The sequence below is a fragment of the Elephas maximus genome, chromosome 25 (genome assembly GCF_024166365.1).
Source record: "Elephas maximus indicus isolate mEleMax1 chromosome 25, mEleMax1 primary haplotype, whole genome shotgun sequence".
Lineage (NCBI taxonomy): Eukaryota > Metazoa > Chordata > Mammalia > Proboscidea > Elephantidae > Elephas > Elephas maximus.
This window is the reverse complement of record NC_064843.1, coordinates 3,907,067-3,926,456: the sequence shown is the minus strand read 5'-3', so window position 1 is coordinate 3,926,456 and position 19,390 is coordinate 3,907,067. Positions and strand designations below refer to the sequence as shown.

Genomic DNA, 19,390 nt, shown 5'->3' with positions numbered 1-19,390 from the left:
TGCCTTTCTATACTACGAGCAATTTCACTTCTCTCACTAGCCCTGGGTCAGTCAGGTTCACATGGGCTCTGAGCTGGGGCACTCTGGGCCACCTCCTTGGAGGACTCCTCACACCCAGATGTGGTACCTTTCTTCCCATTGACCCTAGGTACCAGCCCCTTCTGCACGCTCAGGGCTCACTTCTGGGGTTCCTCCTACCCTGCTCAGGATTCCATAGTTTGGTCTGACACTGTAGGTGCCCCTTCTAGGCAGCCACAGCCCTAGGGACAGCCATCCTGCTTCAGGGCCTGGAGAAGGGATTCCTGGTCTCCTTGTTCATCAGCACATATACACGTGCACACATAGACACACATGTGTATATACCCAACATGTCCCACATGTCAGCACATGCCCCGTGTGCACACACACACAAGCACACGCTCCACATATATGCATATGCATGCACATGCCCCACACATGTGTGCACACTCACATGTGGACACACCCCCACTCATGTGCACGCACATGCACACACCCACACATGTGTACAAACACATGCCCTACACATGTACACATGCATGCACACACCCCACCATGCCTCAGAGGTATCCCCACCTCACATGAAAGTTTTTTAGGTCCCTTTCCCTCCTCCAGTTAAGTTGTTTGGGGGAAAACTGATCAAAGAGGTGTGGGCTCAGCCCAAGGAGGAGGGTGGGTGGATAAGCCAGGTGGGCACTGGCCTGGGCGGCCTGGTGTGGTGTGCTGCTATTGGTTCTGACCTTCTCTCTCTTTGTCCAGCTGTCCCACCCCTGGCTGTGATGGCAGCGGCCACATCACCGGAAACTATGCCTCCCACCGCAGGTTCGTCTGCCCGGGTCCAGCCGAGTCTGGGCGCTGTGTGGTGGGTCTGCTCCCTCTCTTTCCTCTGCGCCCCCGCCCCCCCCCCCCCCGTGCTTACCCCTGTCTCCCATCTCTTCTCTTTCAGCCTTTCTGGTTGCCCTCTTGCTGACAAGAGCCTCAGAAACCTCATGGCTGCCCACTCTGCTGACCTCAAGTACGTCTGCGCTCCCTGGCCTCCTGTCTCCTGGGCGGCACCCTAGCTGCCCTCACTCCGTGAGGCTCCAGCCAAAATCAGCCTCTCCAGGGCCTCTGCCCTCCTGATCAGGGTGGAGGAGGCAGGGTCACGGAGGGGCCGAATCTGCTTGGCTGGGGCCCCTGCTCTGCACCCCTGCTCTTCACCCCTGCTCTGTAACCCTGCTCTTCACCCATTCCACATCCCTGCTCTGCACCCCTGCTCTTCACCCCTGCTTTGCACCCCTGCTCTATACCCCTGCTCTGCACCCCAGTCTGGCCCCTATTTTGTGTCCCTGCTCCAGCCCCTGCTCCAGCCCCTGTTCTGGCCCCTATTCCAGCCCCTGCTCTTCACCCCTGCTCTGTACCCCTGCTCTGTGCCCCACTCTGCACCCTTGCTCTGTACCCCTGCTCTGTGCCCCTGCTCGGCACCCCTGCTCAGCGACCCTGCTCTGCGCCCCTGCTCTGTGCCCCTGCCCTGTGACCCTGCTCTGTACCCCTGCTCTGCACCCCGCTCTATGTCCCTGCTCCACGCCCCTGCTCTTCACCCCTGCTCTTCACCCCTGCTTTGCACCCCTGCTCTATACCCCTGCTCTGTACCCCAGTCTGGCCCCTATTCTGTGTCCCTGCTCCAGCCCCTACTCCAGCCCCTGCTCTTCACCCGTGCTCTGTACCCCTGCTCTGTGCCCCCACTCTGCATCCCTGCTGTGTACCCCTGCTCTGCATCCCTGCTCTGCACCCTTGCCCTGCACCCCTGCTCTGCACCCCTGCTCTGTGCCCCCACTCGGCGCCCCTGCTCAGCACCCCTGCTCTGCACCCCTGCTCTGTGCCCCTGCCCTGTGACCCTGCTCTGTGCCCCTGCCCTGTGACCCTGCTCTGTGCCCCTGCTCTGCACCCCTGCTCTACACCCCTGCCTTCCATTCTGGCTCTGCACCCCTGCTCTATGTCCCTGCTCTGCACCCCCCGCTCTGCACCCCTCCTCTGCGCCCCTGCCCTGCACCCTTGCTCTGTGCCCCTACTCCTCACCCCTGCTCTGCGCCCCTGCTCTGCACCTCTGCTCTGCACCCCTGCTCTGTGACCCTGCTCTGTACCCCTGCTCTGCACCCCTGCTCTGTGCCCCTGCTCTGTACCCCTGCTCTGCACCCCTGCTCTGTGCCCCTGCTCTGTACCCCTGCTCTGCGGCCCTACCCCTCACCCCTGCTCTGCGCCCCTGCTCTGCACCCCTACTCCTCACCCCTGCTCTGCACCCCTGCTCGGTACCCCTGCTCTGCGCCCCTACTCCTCACCCCTGCTCTGCGCCCCTGCTCTGGGCACCTTGTTGTGCCCCTGCACTGTACCAGTGCCACTGACTAGCCTCAGAGGCCGCCAGGGGCTCTTTTGCTGCCATGTGGCTCTCAAATCTGCTAGCCTCCTAAGGGGCACAGGATCTGCCCTGGTGCCTCCAACATCAGCCTTTCGTGCGAAGCCCACTGGGGTTGCCTGGGCACTACTTTTCTTGCCACTCCAGAGATTTAGGGACAGCCTCAAGTGTCTGGGCTTGTCAATCCTGCGAGGCCCAGTGGCCACAGCCTGTGGCTCCTGCTGAGTGAACCAGGTGCAGAGACAAAAGAGGAGGCCGCCGTCTCCCTGTTCATACCTGCTGTCCCCTATCTGTCCCCACTGCCCTCTGTCCTGTCCTCGTTGACCTTGTTGGTCCCCACTGCCCCCAGCTGCTGTCTCTGCTCCTGGCGCCCAGGCGGGCCTCCCTGCTCACCTCTGTCTTGCTGAGCTGCCTCCTTCTGCTTTTGCTGTGGGCTCTAGCTGGCCTGCTTTGACCAGAGGTTTCCCAGGTGTTGGTACCCTTTGGGGCTGGAATTGGGGGCTGTCCTTGCCTGTGGCACTACAGTTATGTGATCTTGAGCCAGAGTCTCATCCTGGCCACCAGAGGGCCCACTTGTCCCCTCAGTCACTCCCTCTCCCAGTTGTCCCTGCGTGCCACCCCACGTCTCCATATGGAGGCTGTGGGTCCAGGCCCCTGTGTCCTGGCTCTCCCACACTGGGGTGTACAGGAACGGGACACTGCCTCCAAGATGAGGCACTGGGGCTGCTGAGGGCTTTCAGGACCTGAGCTGGTTTGGAAACAGAACAGAAAGCTTTAGATGCCCTGGGGGCTGAGTGTCCCTGGGCCTATCGCCTACCACCTTTGGTCAGAGAGCCCGGGGCATGTTGGTGTTCCATGGCCAGTGGAACCTGTGGTTGGTTTTCGGTAGGGCACTCTTCTCAGGAGTGAGCAGCTTTAGCATGAGCCTATTCTGAGGCCCAGACTCAGCCGTCTTGCATTTCTTGCCCTGTTGCCCTGCCCTGACCCCACTTCCTTCTCCTCCTTTCCTGCCGGTGTTCTTGGTCTCGCTTTTCCTTTCTCTTCTAACTAGAAAAAAGCATGTTTGTGATTTTCTGATCTAAGGGGCTGACTCACTAAGAGCGTGAGTGTGGTAGCCAGACAGGGTGGGTGGAAAGCCCTGGGCTCTGAGCCTGGATGTAGCCTAGCCCGTGGAAGGGCTGGCACCTCCCAACTGTGATCTGGGAGTGGTTAACCAAGCACCTCCTACGAAATGGCCACAAGGAGCCCTCCTTTTATGGAAATGAGTCACTCTCAGCTTCAGCAGTGTCCTTGGCGGCCCCTGACTCCCTCCTGAGGCTCCTCCTCCTGGGGTCCTGTGCCACCTCCCACAACTCCTTGGGTGCTGCTTGTCTCATGTGGGGGTGGGGGTGGCCCATGAGCCAGGCAGGACAGGGCTAGGGTGAGGCCTGTGTGCTGCCAGCCCGGGCATGTCCTTCAGCCAAGACAGTGTAGGAACAGGTGGCCCACAGGGCTGTGGCCACCTGACGGGATATCACTCCTTCATCGCAGACATAGCTCCCTCTCTTGGACAGGGCTCCTGGAAGAGCAGTGGAGTCATCTCAGGGAGGGCGTGCAGTAGGGCCCACTGTGCCAAGGGCCAGGCTCACTGGTGCCCCCAGGCTTACCCACAGGACTGGCCTCCGTTCAGGGCCCAGACCATTGAGTCCTGGGGCATCCCAGGGGTAGCCAGCTGCTGAGTCTGCATCTAACTTTTCAATGCAGCCAAGGGGCAAGGCCTGAGTTGCCTAAGCCCAGAGCCTACAGCATGGCACCACAGAGACTGGGGAGGCCACTGAAGCTCATGCCGGCCTGGAACCACCAGGACCTGGGACCCTCAGGAGGCCCTATCTGCCCAGCAGGAGGGTGTTAGAGGAGCTGGGATGTGTGGAGAAGGTGCAACCCCACTTCAAGGAAGTGAAACGGAGATGATGCCACATCCCAAACCTGTGGTGCAAATGTGACCATGTGTGATGGCGGGAGCCAGCATGATGGGAGCCAGCGTGACAGAAGTACAGTCAGGTTCGAGGGACCCACATGCTGAGGGAGAACGGTGTGACTGGTTGGCTGGCTGACAGGCTGACACAGTGTCCTGGAGGCAAGGACCAGGGACCTCTCAGGCCCTGTCCAGACCCTGGTCCTGGTTCCTGCAGGGACTGAGGCTCCGGAGGTAGGCCGCAGAGGGGTGCAGATGGAGCTGGTGCCTAGGAGGCCTTCAGGCACCAGGGGCTGCCCAGTCTCTTTGTACTGGCAGGAGCTGCCCACTACAGGTGGGCTCCACGCAAAAGGCTCCAGCAGACATGGTCACAGCCTCGAATGGGTACTGAGCACCACGGAGCCCTGTGCTGGGCAACTCTGAACAGTGGGTGTCAGCTGGTGACTTTGGCCAGGCCCTCCACCTCTCTAGTCACTTCTGTGTGAGGAAAAGCATCAGCATACCCTGATCCTCCCTCTGCAGGAGTGACAGGCTCCACATGTGAGGCCCACCTAGGTGCCAGCAGGAGATGGAGCCACTGCAAAGTTGGCTTGGCGCCGCCACTCTGGAGTGAGCAGGTTTTCCTCAGTGGATACTTGGAGGGACAGAACCCCATGCTCATGCGATCAGAATGGAGTTGTTACCACTGCCTGTGACAGTCACTCACCATGACGGATGCTGCATCGGGCTTGCGTTTGTGTCGCCCCTCTGCTGGCACTCCCCACCCACTAAAGGAACCGTGGCAGGCAGCGCTATTTTGGCACACTGTTGGTGCTCAATAATGGACATTCGTTCACTTGTAACCACGGGTGACATCCTTCCTGTGAGAAAGACGGCCTGGTCCTCAGGTCTGAGCCCGCTCTCCTGGGCTCCCGCGTTTGGAGTTCATAGTCCGTGTGTTCATGCACAGCAGATGGTTCTAGTCCATTCTGGAATTTGACAGACGGCCGAGCCGGCCCAGCTTCTCTGCAGTGGAGACGTGCTTTCCGCACCGGGTTGTCCCTGGATGGCAAAATGCTGAGGTCACTGTATTCAGACACCTTGTTGTTGGCAGGTTATTGGCGTGGCGTTGGCATGCAGCTGGGTGCCATTGGTGACTCTCATTTGTGGAGAGTGCTGACAGAGGGTGGGCCATTTGTGGGACACTGGTGCTGGGGAGGAGGGCAGAGGCTCCCTCCTGGAGTGAGTGGGCCTGTTCACAGGCTGGCCCCAACCTTGCTTCCCTCCGCAGGTGCCCCACGCCCGGCTGCGATGGCTCTGGCCACATCACGGGAAACTACGCCTCACACCGGAGGTGAGCCCTTCGGTCAGGTGGGGATGGGGTCCCTTCCTCAGTGAACCCCTCAGTCAGTGGGGGTGAGGGGTCTTTCCTCAGAGTATGAAGTGTGAACACAACATTGATGGCTAAGGCCTGTTTCCTGTCATCACCCTGAGCCTTGGATGTTTCCAGAACCTGGTTAGGTTTCTCTGCAGTAAGACAGAGAGGAAGGTCAGAGTCAGGGAGCCCTTCTAGAGGGATAAAACTCAGTAGACACAGTGGGGGGCAGAGGGTGGGGGCTACTGGGGCTGAAGTGGCCCCTTTTTCTATACAGCCTGTCGGGCTGCCCTCGAGCGAAGAAGAGTGGCATCAAGATCACGCCCACCAAGGACGACAAGGAGGACCCTGAGCTGATGAAGTGAGTGCCGCTCAGATACAAGGGCTTCCCTGAGCTTGGTCATTATACAAGCTCGGTTGAGGTTTTCTTTTCATTCATACCACTGATTGTCAAGGTGATCGACAGCTACATTAATTCTGCACTTGACACACTGACACCCCAGGCACACAAGCCTCTCACACCTGGGGATGTGAGGATGAGACTGAGAGGTGGCCCTCCAGGCACTCATGGGCACCCCAGTCTGCATGAGGGAAGGTCACACTCATGCACCTGCATGGGACTTTGGTGCCAGTTCCTGAGGCAAAAAGACTGACTTGTACTGCCTGGACCTTGTGTATGACCTCTCAGATTGGGGCTTGAACAATTGCAAGCTCATTTTCTGGTTAGGAACCTCACTTCCCCACCCCCAGGGAGTGTGGGAGGGAGAGGAGGCACCACTGGCAGGGTACCAGTGGGGCTGCACAGGACTGGGGGTTTCCTGGAACCTGGGGCTTGCAGTGGTGAGATTTCGGGAGCTGGCACAGCCACAGGGTAGGAAAGGGGAGCACTCAGCCAAGAAAGTGGAAGGATGGTTTCTCCTCCCAGGGCTTGGGGCCAGTGTTTCTCTCCTTGTGGCAGGCCCAGGCTCAGGGGAGGCAGGATGGCCACTTCCCTGTGGGCCAGGAACAGCCAGGGGCCTTGCTTACCCCTGCCAGGGGCAAGCAACTTAGCTGTGCCAGGGCTTGAGCAGCGTGAACCCTCGGGGAGCATCCCCAACAGCTGTCAGTGTCAGAAGGCCAGGGCTTGTTTGCTTATGCAGTTATTTTTTACAGCAAAGCTGTAATGAGTGTTAAATTACAACATAAATCGTGTGGTTGTTGGCATCATGAACATTGCACACTCAGTGTGGGGTGGGTAAAAGTATTTTTCCTCTGGAAAATGCAGGAATTTGTTTGTGATCATATAAATGCAGTGCTGTTATGGATTTAGCAAGGATCCTGCTGGCAGGCATATCACAAACGAATTGTGCTGCATTTGCAAATGACTATCGTCAGGATCAGCATTTTTCAAATTAACTTGGAAAAATGGTTTTTCTCTTTCTAGTGTGCTGCCATTGCTTTAAAAAGAAAAAAAAAAAAAAAAAAAGGCAGGAACTCTGCAGCCAAGTGGAGAGTGTGGATTTGGAGAGCTCAGCTGTATTGGGATGGATGAGACCCTGGCCTCACACGAGGAGGCTGCAAGGCCGCTTGGCCCCTTCAGTGCCTCCGATCCTGTAGGCCCCCAGCCATAAACTTTTACTGTGTTTAGAATTGACCAATACCTTTAAATAGGTGCTGACATGGAGAAACCTTAATAGGTGCTCCGGTGTGCACAGGAAGCCGTTTCCTTATGCAGTGATTTTGGTGGGGCTGGTGGAGGAGAATCCAAACCAAACCCATTGCCATAGAGTCAATTCCGACTCATAGCAACCGTATAGGACAGAGTCGAACTGCCCCAAAGGGTTTCCAAGGCTGTCATCTTTAAGGGAGCAGACTCCCACGTCTTTCTCCAGCTGGCGGAGGAGGGCCCCCTTTTTATGGCATCTCGTGGCTGCACCAATTTGAGATTAAGTCACGTCAGCACTTTGTGGTAAAGCCCTTTTGCCACAGCTTTATAACTCCATAAAAACCGGACCCATCTTGGGGCGATGCCTGGGGAGACCGGCTCCCACTAAGCTCACTGAGGAGCTTGGACCACAGCGCCCCTCCTCCCGATTTGAGCTGTGGAGGGTGAAAAGGCCGGGTTTCTAAGGATACAAGGGAAACACGCAGTCAGCGCCGCAGACGCCTGTGACAGAGCAGCTCAGCTGCTGGTGTGGCCATGACTAGCCCCTCTCTCGTGGCGTGTCGGCTCCGGCGCCGGTTCTCTACGAGACAGACCTGCCTGGGGAATAACGTGGACCCTCAAAGACCCCTCAGGGCCCCTGGCCTAGCCCTTGCCTCCGCTTTGTAGGAATACCGGGAGAATTCCAGAGCGTCTGAGGCCTTAGCTCCGTGGGACAGTGGGAGAAAGAGCAGAAAGGGTGGGGTGGGGCCACGGAGGGCGGAGCGGGCAATGGGAAGAGGAGAGGCAGCGGTGGGGTAGGCGGGGTGGTGGGGCCGCAGAGGATTGGGAGGAGGGGAGGGATGGGGCTAGAGGTGGGGTGGGGCGGAGTCACTGAGGGGGCCGGGAGAGGCAAGGAAGGGGGGCACCCCAAGGGAGAGACGGCGCAGAGGAGGGGGCAGGTCAAGCGAGAGGCGGTACTATGGAGAGGGTGGGGCCCTGGGGGAAAGGGGAGCGGCTGGGCGGGACTTGCGAGGCCCAGGGGCGGGGCGCAGAGCCGGGCAAAGGGAACTGGGAAGGGAGGCCCCTTTTGAGAAGAGGCCCCCAGTGGCGGGGCTACAGTGGGCGGTGCGTGTGTGGGGTAGACCCTGACTCACCCTCTGTCGCCCTTGGGCCCTCCCTGGAGCTCTCCTAGCCCTGGACACCTGACCCCACCTCTGCTCCCCACCCCAGGCCGACCGCGTGTGTGGTGACTTATGACCTCACTTTGTGGCCAGCTGGAGGCTGTCAGCCCTGGGCGCCCCAGGACCTTGGAACACGCGGTGGTGCTGTAATTAGAAATGCAAATGCAGGGGCGCTGTACTTGACTCCTGCAGGCAGATAGTAACTTAGACGGCCTTCGTCTGTGGTCATGAGAACACAGAGGGTCTCCTCCTGGGTCAGACCCTGAATCCTGCCTCTCCCTGTTCCTCTGAGCCCTTCTGAAGTTATCCGCTGCGTTTATGCAATTTTCATAAGGGATTCTACCCTAACATGCCAAGTTATCCTGAGAAGCAGGGGAGTGGGTGTCTGCACTGAGTCCCAGATGCACTGTGACCATGTACTCTTCCCTTCAGCACTGATGACAGGTGACTACTGCAGTCCCTGGGTGGGGTGCACGTGTCACACCTGGGGCGGTGAGCAGCTCTGTGGTCTCAGCTGGCACTGTAATCCCACTGGTGGTGGCAGCAGGCTTGTCACAGCAAGAACTTGGCCTGGCCCAGAGGCCCCAAGAGCTGGCCCTAGACCTGCCCAGGTGTTGTGGCCACTGGGGTCAGGTGAGAATGCAGGTGCTGACCAGACACCACCCCCTCTGCCATGCAGGGATGTGAGGTGGTGAGGCTGAGGTTAGGCGGGACCCAGCCCTGTTGGTCATCAGCTCCAGTTGCGCTGAGAGTTGATCCAGGAGCCCCCAGCAGTTTTCAGAATTGATGCTTGCCTGGGAGGGTTGGGATATTTAGGTTGCAGCCTTGTACCCTGGGTTCACCTCTGACCTTTTGTGCCCAGGTGCCCGGTTCCTGGCTGCGTGGGGCTTGGCCACATCAGTGGCAAGTATGCCTCGCACAGGAGTGCATCAGGCTGCCCGCTGGCCGCCCGCAGGCAGAAAGAAGGGTCCCTCAACGGCTCATCGTTTTCCTGGAAATCACTGAAGAATGAGGGGCCTACCTGCCCCACACCTGGTTGTGATGGCTCTGGCCATGCCAATGGAAGCTTCCTCACCCACCGGAGGTAATATTCTGCAGGATGGCTACACCTGGCCTGGGACTGTGGGGTGAGACCCCAGAAGGGAGCAGAGAAGGGCTCAGGTGCTGCTGGAAGTTTCTAAGGGGGCGCCAACCCCAAATTGGAGGAAGCTCCAGGAAACTGTGGTGTCAGACTGCGGGGTGTGTTACATTTCACCATTTGTATCTGTGGTACAAGCCTCCCTTCTGCACACCTGATGTGTGCCCACCTAGCCAGGTGCTCTGGGACATGTTCAGGGGTGAGCCCTCCTGAGTTACCCCTTACCCACCGTGCTCCCTCTCTGTGCAGGTCAGCACTTGGTCCCATCAGAAACCCTGCGTCTGGTCCAGGTCACGCTCTTTTATGCCTTTGCCTCTCCACCCACAGGATTGCCTAGCTTATTCCTTCAGCTAGCACTCAGTAGAGTCCCCTGCCCTGGGCTCTCAGGACAGAGCTGAGAGCAAGCTGCACCACCCCCATGGGCGAGTACTTCAGCAGGGGGATGGAGGCAGGCAAGAAACAAATATAGTCGTGAGCATTTATCCAGCCACCTGGTTGCCTCAGACCTGTCCTGGGCTGTGACCTTACACCTGTCCTGACCTGTGACCTCAGACCTATCCTGATGTGTGACCTCAGCCGGGTCCAGACCTGTTATGACCTATGACCTCACACCTGCCCCGACCTGTGACCTCAGACATGTTATGACCTGTGACTTCACACCTGTCCTGACTCATGACTTCAGACCTGTGACCTCACACCAGTCATGACCTTACACCTGTCCCGACCTGTGACCTGAGATCTGTTATGACCTGAGACCTCACACCTGTCCTGACCTGTGGCCTCAGACCTGTCTTGACCTATGACCTCGCACCTGTCTTGACGTATGATCTCACACCTGTCCTGACCTGTGACCTCACACCTGTCCTGATGTGTGACCTCACACCTGACCTGACCTGTGACCTCAGATCTGTCCTGACATGCGACCTCACAACTGTCTTGACCTTTGACTTCAGATCTGTCCTGACATGTGACTTCACACCTGTCCTGACCTGAGACCTGTGCTGACCTGTGACCTCAGACCTGTCCTGACCTGTGATCTCAGACCTATCCTGATGTGTGACCTTTTCCTTCCAGCTTGTCTGGCTGTCCCAGAGCAACTTTTGCTGGAAAGAAGGGAAAACTCTCAGGGGATGAGATTCTCAGCACTAAATTCAAGACAAGTGATGGTAAGCTATCCCCCTTACCGTCTGTGGAGATGTCCATGTGTGAGACCGTGGGCCTTGGTAACCAGGCCTGGGCACTCAGCCCCTTGGAACCAGTGGAAGGACTGGGAGGCTTGGTGGAAACAGACCCTCCATCTGAGCTGGCGGCTCCTGACTCTGGCTCCGAAACCCATGAAGCCCCTCGAGCAGCCTGCTGTGGCCTGGGGCATCCATGACTTCCCTGGGGCCAGTGAGCTGCGGGTAGCAGAGGAAGCCTCATTCCCGACGATGCAGAGAGCCCTGGCTGCTCCTGCTTGGCCACAGCAAAGACAGGACTGAGGATGGTCACCATCGCCTAGAAACAGGTCTGGTTTATCTCAGAGATCACACCTTCCCACCTGTGACATGGGGCAGGAGACCAGCGACAAAGGCAGACTCAACAGTCTCTGAAACGGGGCTTCCCAGCCTCCTGTCCCAATTCAGGCTCTTGAGCCCACTGGCATGTGGGTCCATGAGCTCTGGAGAAAGATGAGCAGGCCAGGTGTGATGGCCTATGCTTGACATGGGGCGCTGGTCTGTGCCGCCCTCTGAGGCCCCCTGTCCGCTCAGGGCAGAAGGCAATGCCAGGGCCTCTCTCTGCAGTGCTGGAGAACGACGAGGAAATCAAGCAGCTGAACAAGGAGATCCACGACCTCAGCGAGTCCAACTCAGAGATGGAGGCTGCCATGGTCAAGCTGCAGTCCCAGGTGAGCGCTGCAGCCAAGAGCCCCTCCCACAACCTATGTCCAGCTCTCAGGGACAGCTGGCGTGGCAGGTCCCAGCAATGCCCTCCCTGTTCCTTGGCCTTCTCTCCGGGGAGGTGGAGGACGGCGGAGCCAAGACTGCCGTGAGGGCTCAGCCAGTGGAGGGCCCAGCCACACTCATCCACACAGCAGCCAACGTTGCTGTACTGGGATTCGCACCATCAGGGCTGGGGTACCCTCAGGGTCAGGGGTTCCCCTTAGGGTCAGGGGTCCTTCAGGGCCAGGAGTCCCTCTCAAAGTCAGGGGTCCTATCAGGGTCCGGGGTCCTGTCAGGGTCAGGGGCCCCCTCAGGCTCAAGGGTCCCATCAGGGTTAGGGGTGCCATCAAGGTCAGTGTCCTATGAGTTTTGTGCCCAAGGATGTGACCTCTGGAGCCGGGTCCAGCCATTGCCCGGCCTTCCTCCGCGAGCGTCGTGGCTGCCCTGGTCCTCAGTTTCCAGCCCAGTTTGCTGGGCATGAACATGCAGGGGGAGGGTGTCTGCCTGACACGCTCGCCTTCTAAAGCTTTGTTTAAGGCCATCGTTGGTATGTTTAGTGAGCTGAAACCCAGAGGTAGCCCCAACACCCCCATGGTGGGGCTCTTTTCCCACTTTACTGATGAGGAGCACAGAGCACAACCACACAATAGGGATTCGAGGTCCAGCCCCACAAGCACTGGCCTAGCCACCTCATCCCCTCCCTGCTCCCCTGGGGTCAGGCTGTGTGCCAGGTGACCCCTCTTTCCCTCCCTACACCAAGCACCCCAGGCCACTGCAGCCCCTTCGCTGGCAGTACGACCAACACGCATTAGGGCAGGGTTCCGCCTGTCCCCCAGCCCCTTGTGCTCCCAGAGAGATGGGAGGTGTGGTTGGTGAGGGTGCACATCCCTCTCCCTCTCCAGATATCCTCCATGGAGAAGAACCTCCAGAACATTGAGGAGGAGAACAAGGTCATTGAGCAGCAGAATGAGGCACTGTTCCTAGAGCTGTCTGGCCTGAGCCAGGCCCTCATCCAAAGTCTTGCCAACATCCGCCTCCCGCACATGGTAGGCAGTCAGGGCTGGGAGGGGTGCCCTGTCCCTGGGGTCCTGGTGCTTGACCCGCGGCCTGGTGGAGGCCCCAGCTGCTTCTGGGATCCTGATCCCGTTTACCCGGCCGGGTGGGTGCTGGCCCTTCGGTTCTGATGCCCAAAGTGGCCCGCCATTGTCCGGTGGTGCCTGTGTCACTGTGGGACCAGTATTATGGCTGTATCTATGGGGTGGGAGTACAGAACCCAGGTTTGGTGACCCCAGTGCAGAGCCCTGTGGTGGGCTGTTAACCTGGTGCCACTCTCTTGGGCCCAGGAGCCAATCTGTGAGCAGAACTTCGATGCGTATGTGAGCACCCTCACCAACATGTACACCGACCAGGACTGCTACCAGAATCCCGAGAACAAGGCCCTCCTGGAGAGCATCAAGCAGGCTGTGAGGGGCATCCAGGTCTAATGAGCAGTGTGGGCCACCTCGCCTCCAGACCCAACCTGCTACAGAGGGCCTCCCCCACAGGACTCTGCTGGGCAGCGGTGGGGTAAAATCATGCTGGGGGGCCTTGTCAGGTTTATACAAAGGGGTGCCTACAGGTCAGTGTTCCCCAAGGCCCTGTGCACGGAGGCCATGGGCCACTGAAGTATTACAAAGCAATTTATTTTTGTTTTCTGAAAGACACCTGAAGAGCAGTTTGAAACCTCTAGCGGAAAGCTCAGCGGAAAAGGTTCTCAGGGAAGCTTCTGAAGTTTGCAACCACAGTATTCCTTGTCTGTAGTGGCTGGGAGGGCACCGTGGCAGGAGGCTCGGCGGGGCACATCTGCTGGCAAGGGCTGCGCGTGCCAGCGTGTTTTTCACAGTTTTGTTTGATTCAGTTTTGTGTTAAGGATAGAACAAGCCTGTCCCAGGGAAAAATTGGGAATGGGCCTCCCAGAGCCACTCTGCTTGCCGCCTTTGGCTCAGAGAGCTTTGACTGGGACGCTTAAAGCCCCCCTGACATGCAAGGAGTGGCCGCGTCGAGAGTACTGGCAAGACTGACCCTGCACCTTCGTGACCAAGTTGTCACGCTGATGCTGCATGGCGGGGGTGGGGAGGCGAGTAGAGTCCCAGTGGGAGACCACAAAGATTTCACTTCCTTTTAGATTCACTCAAGATGCAAAAAAAGACAAATTTAATGTGTTAAAAACACAATGTTCCTACATGTAAATAGAGTCCAAATTGTGACTGCAATTCCGAGTTAGTCTTTAAAAGTAGAGAAATTGCACTTCCTGGAAGAAATAAAAAGTAGTTAGTTTAATTATTCTGTAAATTATTTAATTTTGTCAAGATGTAAGTATTTATATTCACAACCTCCTATGTTAACATTCACTATTTATTTCACATTTTTATTTATTAATTTTATACTATTTTAACCAGACCCCACCCAGGGCACCAGGAAAGGGAAATGAATGAAATTCAAAGCAAAGGTAACTGACTATAAGACCACAAAAAATCTTGATATAACTTCTAGTTATAATTTTGATGCAACCAAGTTATTTTTTATATATTTTGTTATTTATTCTTTTAATAATGGAATTTTTAAAAAAGTATTTTGTAACTGAGGAATTTTGATAATTTGGGGCTTTTCCCCTTGGCCCAATGGAGAGAGAGACTTTTTGGTTTTCTTTTTCCCTTCTGGGTTCCTTTTGTTTCGGCACTGACGGCAGGATGGGGCTCTTTGTTCTTTGTTTATTTACGTGTATGCGGCGGAGTGTGCGCTGGCGTGTCCTCGTGTGTGTCAGTTCTGTGATGGCTACATAGTGTTTCTGTGAAGGAATACTGTCAACTGCAGTACCCGTAGCCTCCGTGTAATGGCAGGCTACTCACCTGTTCTGACAGCTCTAATACTGTGACCCTCCTTCCTCAGGAAATGTGTTAAACCCACAGCACTTCATGATGTATCTGCAGGGTGATTTCCTAATAAAAGTCCACTTCTGATTGTGACCGTGGTGCTGTGGTCTGTTGTGAAGACGCAGCTCTTGTTCACCCTCCTGGGTACAGGCAGGCTGGGGGAGGAGGGCCAAGCCCAGCACTGGTGTCGGGTCGGGTGGGCAGGATAGAACGACTCCTTGGAGCTTGCGCTAGGTTCTCCTCCTTCTGTCCTCCTTCTCCCTAATACCTCACGCAGCGGCCACTTTTTGGCTTGGCCAACAGCACCTTCCCCCTCTGTGTGGTGCTGATGGTTCTAAGTGACTGTATCTACCTCTTACCACACTACTGGGCGTGCGCACATCAGAGTTCTACCCACGAGTTTTCTCTTGGAGTTAAAGAGGAAAAGCCTTTCTGCTGGGGTTGTTAAACGGGGGGGTGGGGGTGGTGGGGTGGTGGTGGTGGCGGTGGTGGCGGGGTGTGTGTGTGTGTGTGTGTGTGTGTGTGTGGAATTGGGCCCCCTGGGCCATCTTTCCTGACGACCAGGAGGAAACCATCTGCATTTGGAGAGAGTTCAGACCTTCTGGAGGGAGGCAGAGCTGAGCAATGGAGAAGGAAAGGTGGGGGTGGGAGGGGAGGCAGTGAGACCATTCCCCTGACACCCTTTCAGCTCCTGATCCTGCCGCTCTGGGACTCAGTTACGTGTGGCAATGGATTCCCTCCCCCCCCCTTTTTTTTTTGCCTTAAGCTGGTTTGAGTGGGCTCTTCCGCCTTGTGATGGCACCTCACCACTGCCACGCTTTGTTTCCGATGGGGCTCTAGACCTCCTGCGTGAGAGTTTGGTTGAGGCTTCTGGTCAGACTCAGCCTGAATGCCAACGCGGCTCTGGCCTCCCTGAGAGTCAGCATGGGACATGCAAGCACAGGGCTTGTGGGCAGGTCCCTCCCTTCGCGGGCGGCTCCGGCTCTGGTGGTCCGAACGGCCACTTCCCTCCACCCAGTGGGTCTTGCTCCTTTTTCAGCTGGAAGGTTTATCTGACCCCCTCGTCCATCCCAATAGTGAACCTGCGTTTTGGGGGGCCCCACCTGCCCCATCTAGCTCACCAGGTCCCACCCCACCCCCTGCACTCCCCACGTCCACACACCCTTCCCACCCCTCCCTATGCCCCATTGCTCCGCACGCCCCGCCCCGCCTCTCTGCACGCCCCACCCCCCAGAACCAGTGCTGGGCGTCCTCGCCCAGTGTAGCCAAGGTGTTTGTTCTGTGCCCTCCCCACCCATTCAAAAGATCAGTGGGTAGACAGCCACTGGTGCGCAAGCGGACCCTGTGTTCAGTGCCCGGGACTAGACAGCACTGTCTTCGCTCGGTTCGTTACCCGGAGCCCCCGCAGTGCAAAGGTCAAGGTCTGTGCGCCCCGAGGCCCAGACGCCGCTCTGCCCGAGGGTTCCCGAGTGCACACCCCAACCGGATCCCTCCCCAGGCTCCCCTCTCGTGTTCACAGGAGGCAGTGAAGACTGGTGGGGGGAAAGGGCTGGGGTAGGGGTTCCAGATCCTAAGAGAGGGGGGTCAGCTCTCCAGGGGCTTGCACCCTCTGTGTGTCCTATGGACAGACCTCTGAGTCCTGGTTCAACACCACTTCTTTGTTAGGACCCTTCCCTGACCTAGGTCTTGCTAACTTTTTATTTAGGTGATTTTTTAAAGATGAATCCCTGGGTGGCATAAACTAGCAGAAAGGTTTGCAGTTGGAACCCACCCAGCGGTGCCTGGGAAGATAGGCCCAGCGATCTGTTGTAGAAAGGTACAGCCTTGCTAATCCTGTGTAGCAGTTCTACTCTGTACACATGGGGGTCGTTGGAATCAATTTGACAGCAACCAACAACCTTTTAAGGTGAGAAATTAGAGACTCCTCTTTCAATCATTTAACATATGTGAATACATTTGAGAAATGCGTATTTTCAGATCAATAGCACACAGGCGACCACATCCTTTCTCTAGCACCTTCTTCCAACAGCTGTGAAGTGGTGACACCTTGTGGTAAATTTTGCATCTTGTCCTCGCTTGTGGCCCCAGCCCAATGCAAAGTGACACCTGGCCCAGGTGCAAAGCCATTAGTAGGGATGCTGCTGCCCCTGTGGCCATGACAACGCTGACAAGTGTTTGCCCTGTCTGTGGGAGGATCTCAGAGGCCCAGAGCACCAACGGTGAGTATGAGACTTTCCTCCCTGGACTGCAAAGAGCAGCCAGAGGAGATGGCAGAAAAGAGGGAGGCAGGCAAGGGGCTGAGGAGGAGACTTTCACTGCAAAAGGGCTGAGGGGGGCTCTAAGAAGTGTTTTAGGGCTGAAGGTTGGGGGAGGGCAGCAGCACATGGTGACCCCTCCCCAGACAGCACTGAGTGAGTGGTGAGCCTTTGTCCAGCACTGAGCACAAAGCAGGGCAGGACCAAGGGCAGCTACCGCCCAAGCCTTAGACGTGGAGCTCAGGTTGCTGTTTTTAAAACTCTTAGAGGATGAAAAATATTTTTGAATTACTGTAATTGCAAAAGCAATATTTGCCCATGGTAAAAACAATTTGACGGCACAGAGGTAAAAAAGTAAGAGGTGATGCCCTCTACCAGAGCTGAGAAGCTGAGTAAGAAAATCATCTTGTATTCATGTAGTTATCCTTCCCAGTGCGCTTCATTCTTTTGTGGAAATCTGGTGTCATTTGCTTTCTGCCTGAAAGACTAACATTTTGTGTTTTGTGAGTCTGCTGTTCATGAATTCTTCTAGCTTTCATATGTCAAAAGAAAAATTTATTTTATCTTTTAATAGGCTATTTTTTTAAAAGCAATTTTAGGTTTACAGAATAATTGTGCAGAAAGTGCAGAGAGTCCCCACATACCCACCCCCTCCACCTCCACATAAAAATCCAAGAATCAAACCCATCACCGCCGAGTCAGTCCCAGCTGATAGTAGCCCTGTAGGAGAGGGTAGAGCTGTCCTGTAGGGTTTCCGAGCAGCTCCTGGTGGACTTGAACTGCCAGCTTTTTGATTAGCAGCCAAAGCTCTTAACCACTACACCACGAGGGTCTCCAGTATTACTACCATACAGTTTTCTCTATTATTAACAACTTGCATCCCTGTGGTACATTTGTTACAATTGATGAAACAATGTTGATATATTATTATTAACCAAAGTCCATAGTTTAGGGTTCACTCTTGGTGTTGTTCAGTCTTACGGGTGTTTTTAAAATTCTTTTGTGTGGTAAATATGTATGTAACAAAATATTTGCCATTTCCACACTCTGAACATGTATAGTTCAGTGACATTCGTTGCATTCATCATGTCGTACAACCATCAGCACTGTCCTTTAAAACTGTGGCCATCCATCGCCCTTAACAGAAGCTCCCTGTCTCCTAAGCAATGAGTCCCCTTTTCTTCCTCCCTCCCTTCCGCCTGCCCCTGGTAACCACAAATAACCTTAGGTCTGTATACAATTGCCTGTTCTAGACATTTCATATACAGGTACTCATATAATATTTGTCCTTTTGTGAGTCCTATGGATTTTGACAAATGTATGTCATGTGTCCACCACTACAGTGTCTTACAGAAGTTTCACTACTTTCAAAGTGCCCTGTGCCCTACCTATTCATCTCTCCCCTTCCCCTGAACCCCTGACAAGCACTGATCTTTTTGCTTTCTCTATAGTTTTTTTTTTTTATAGTTTAGCCTTTTCCAGAATGTCATGTAGTTGGACTCATACAGTATATAGCCATTTTAGATTGGCTTCTTTCACTTAGCAGTATGCATTTAAGGTTCATCCATGTCTTTTTGTGGTTTGAGAGCTCATTTGTTTTTATTGTTGAGTAATAATTCATTGTATGGATGTACTGTCATGGATTGAATTGTGTCCTCCCAAAATAAGTGTCAACTTGGTCAGGCCATGATTCCCACTGTTGTGTGGTTGTCCTCCATTTTGTGATTTCCCTATGTGTTATAAATCAAAATCTCTCTGGTTAGAGAGGATTAGGTTTGGATGTAACATCCTTGCTCAGATCACATCCCTGATCCAATGTAAAGGGAGTTTCCCTGGGATGTGGCCTGTGCCATCTTTTATCTTACAAGAGACAAAAGGAAAAGGAAGCAAGCAGAGAGTTGGGGATCTCATACTACTAAGAAAGCAGTGCCGGGAGCAGAACGTGTTCTTTGGGCCTCGGAGTTCCTGTGCAGAGAAGCTCCTAGTCCAGGGGAAGACTGATGAGAAAGACCTTCCTCGAGAGCCGACAGACAGAGAAAGCCTTCCATTGGAGCTGACGCCCTGAATTTGGACTTCTAGCCTACTAGACTCTGTGAAAATAAATTTTGCTTTGTTAAAGCCATCCACTGGTGGTACTTCTGTTGTTGCGGCACTAGATGACTAAGACATGAACCACAGTTTATCCACTCACCTATTGAAGGACATCTTGGTTACCTCCAATTTTTTGGCAAATATGAATAGAACTGCTATAAACATTCGTGTGCAGGATATAAGTGTGGATATGTTTTCATCTCATTTGGGTAAATACCTGGGGGCATGATTGCTGGATTGTACGCTTTATGAGAAACTCCCAGACCGTCTTCAAAAGTGGCTGTCCCATTTTGAATTCCCAGGGGCAATGAATGACAGTCCCTGGTGCCCCACATCCTGATCAGCATCTGGTGTTGTCAGTGTTTTGGATTTTAGCCATTCTAATAGGTATGTCAACTCTATGGTGACTGACAACAACAAATAGGTGTCCAGTGTTATTGTTGTTTTAATTTGTTAATTCCCTCATGACTTATAAGGTCTAGCATCCTTTCAAGTACTTATTTGCTATCTGTATTTATATCTTCTTAGATGAGGTGTCTGTTCAGGTCT

At 55.1% G+C, this 19,390-nt stretch overlaps 1 protein-coding gene across 1 annotated transcript in view; it reads left to right on the top strand.

Moving 5' to 3' along the window:
- Positions 1-13,882, top strand: part of MYT1 (myelin transcription factor 1) — an 84,518-nt gene extending 70,636 nt beyond the window's left edge. Inside the window, exons 15-23 of the mRNA XM_049869122.1 lie at positions 778-840; positions 965-1,033; positions 5,635-5,697; positions 5,996-6,079; positions 9,386-9,607; positions 10,736-10,827; positions 11,446-11,549; positions 12,486-12,629; positions 12,927-13,882. Coding sequence (XP_049725079.1) covers positions 778-840; positions 965-1,033; positions 5,635-5,697; positions 5,996-6,079; positions 9,386-9,607; positions 10,736-10,827; positions 11,446-11,549; positions 12,486-12,629; positions 12,927-13,067 — 982 coding nt within the window. The 3' untranslated portion in view covers positions 13,068-13,882. The remainder of the gene's footprint in view (positions 1-777; positions 841-964; positions 1,034-5,634; positions 5,698-5,995; positions 6,080-9,385; positions 9,608-10,735; positions 10,828-11,445; positions 11,550-12,485; positions 12,630-12,926) is intronic.
- Positions 13,883-19,390: the final 5,508 nt, after the last annotated feature.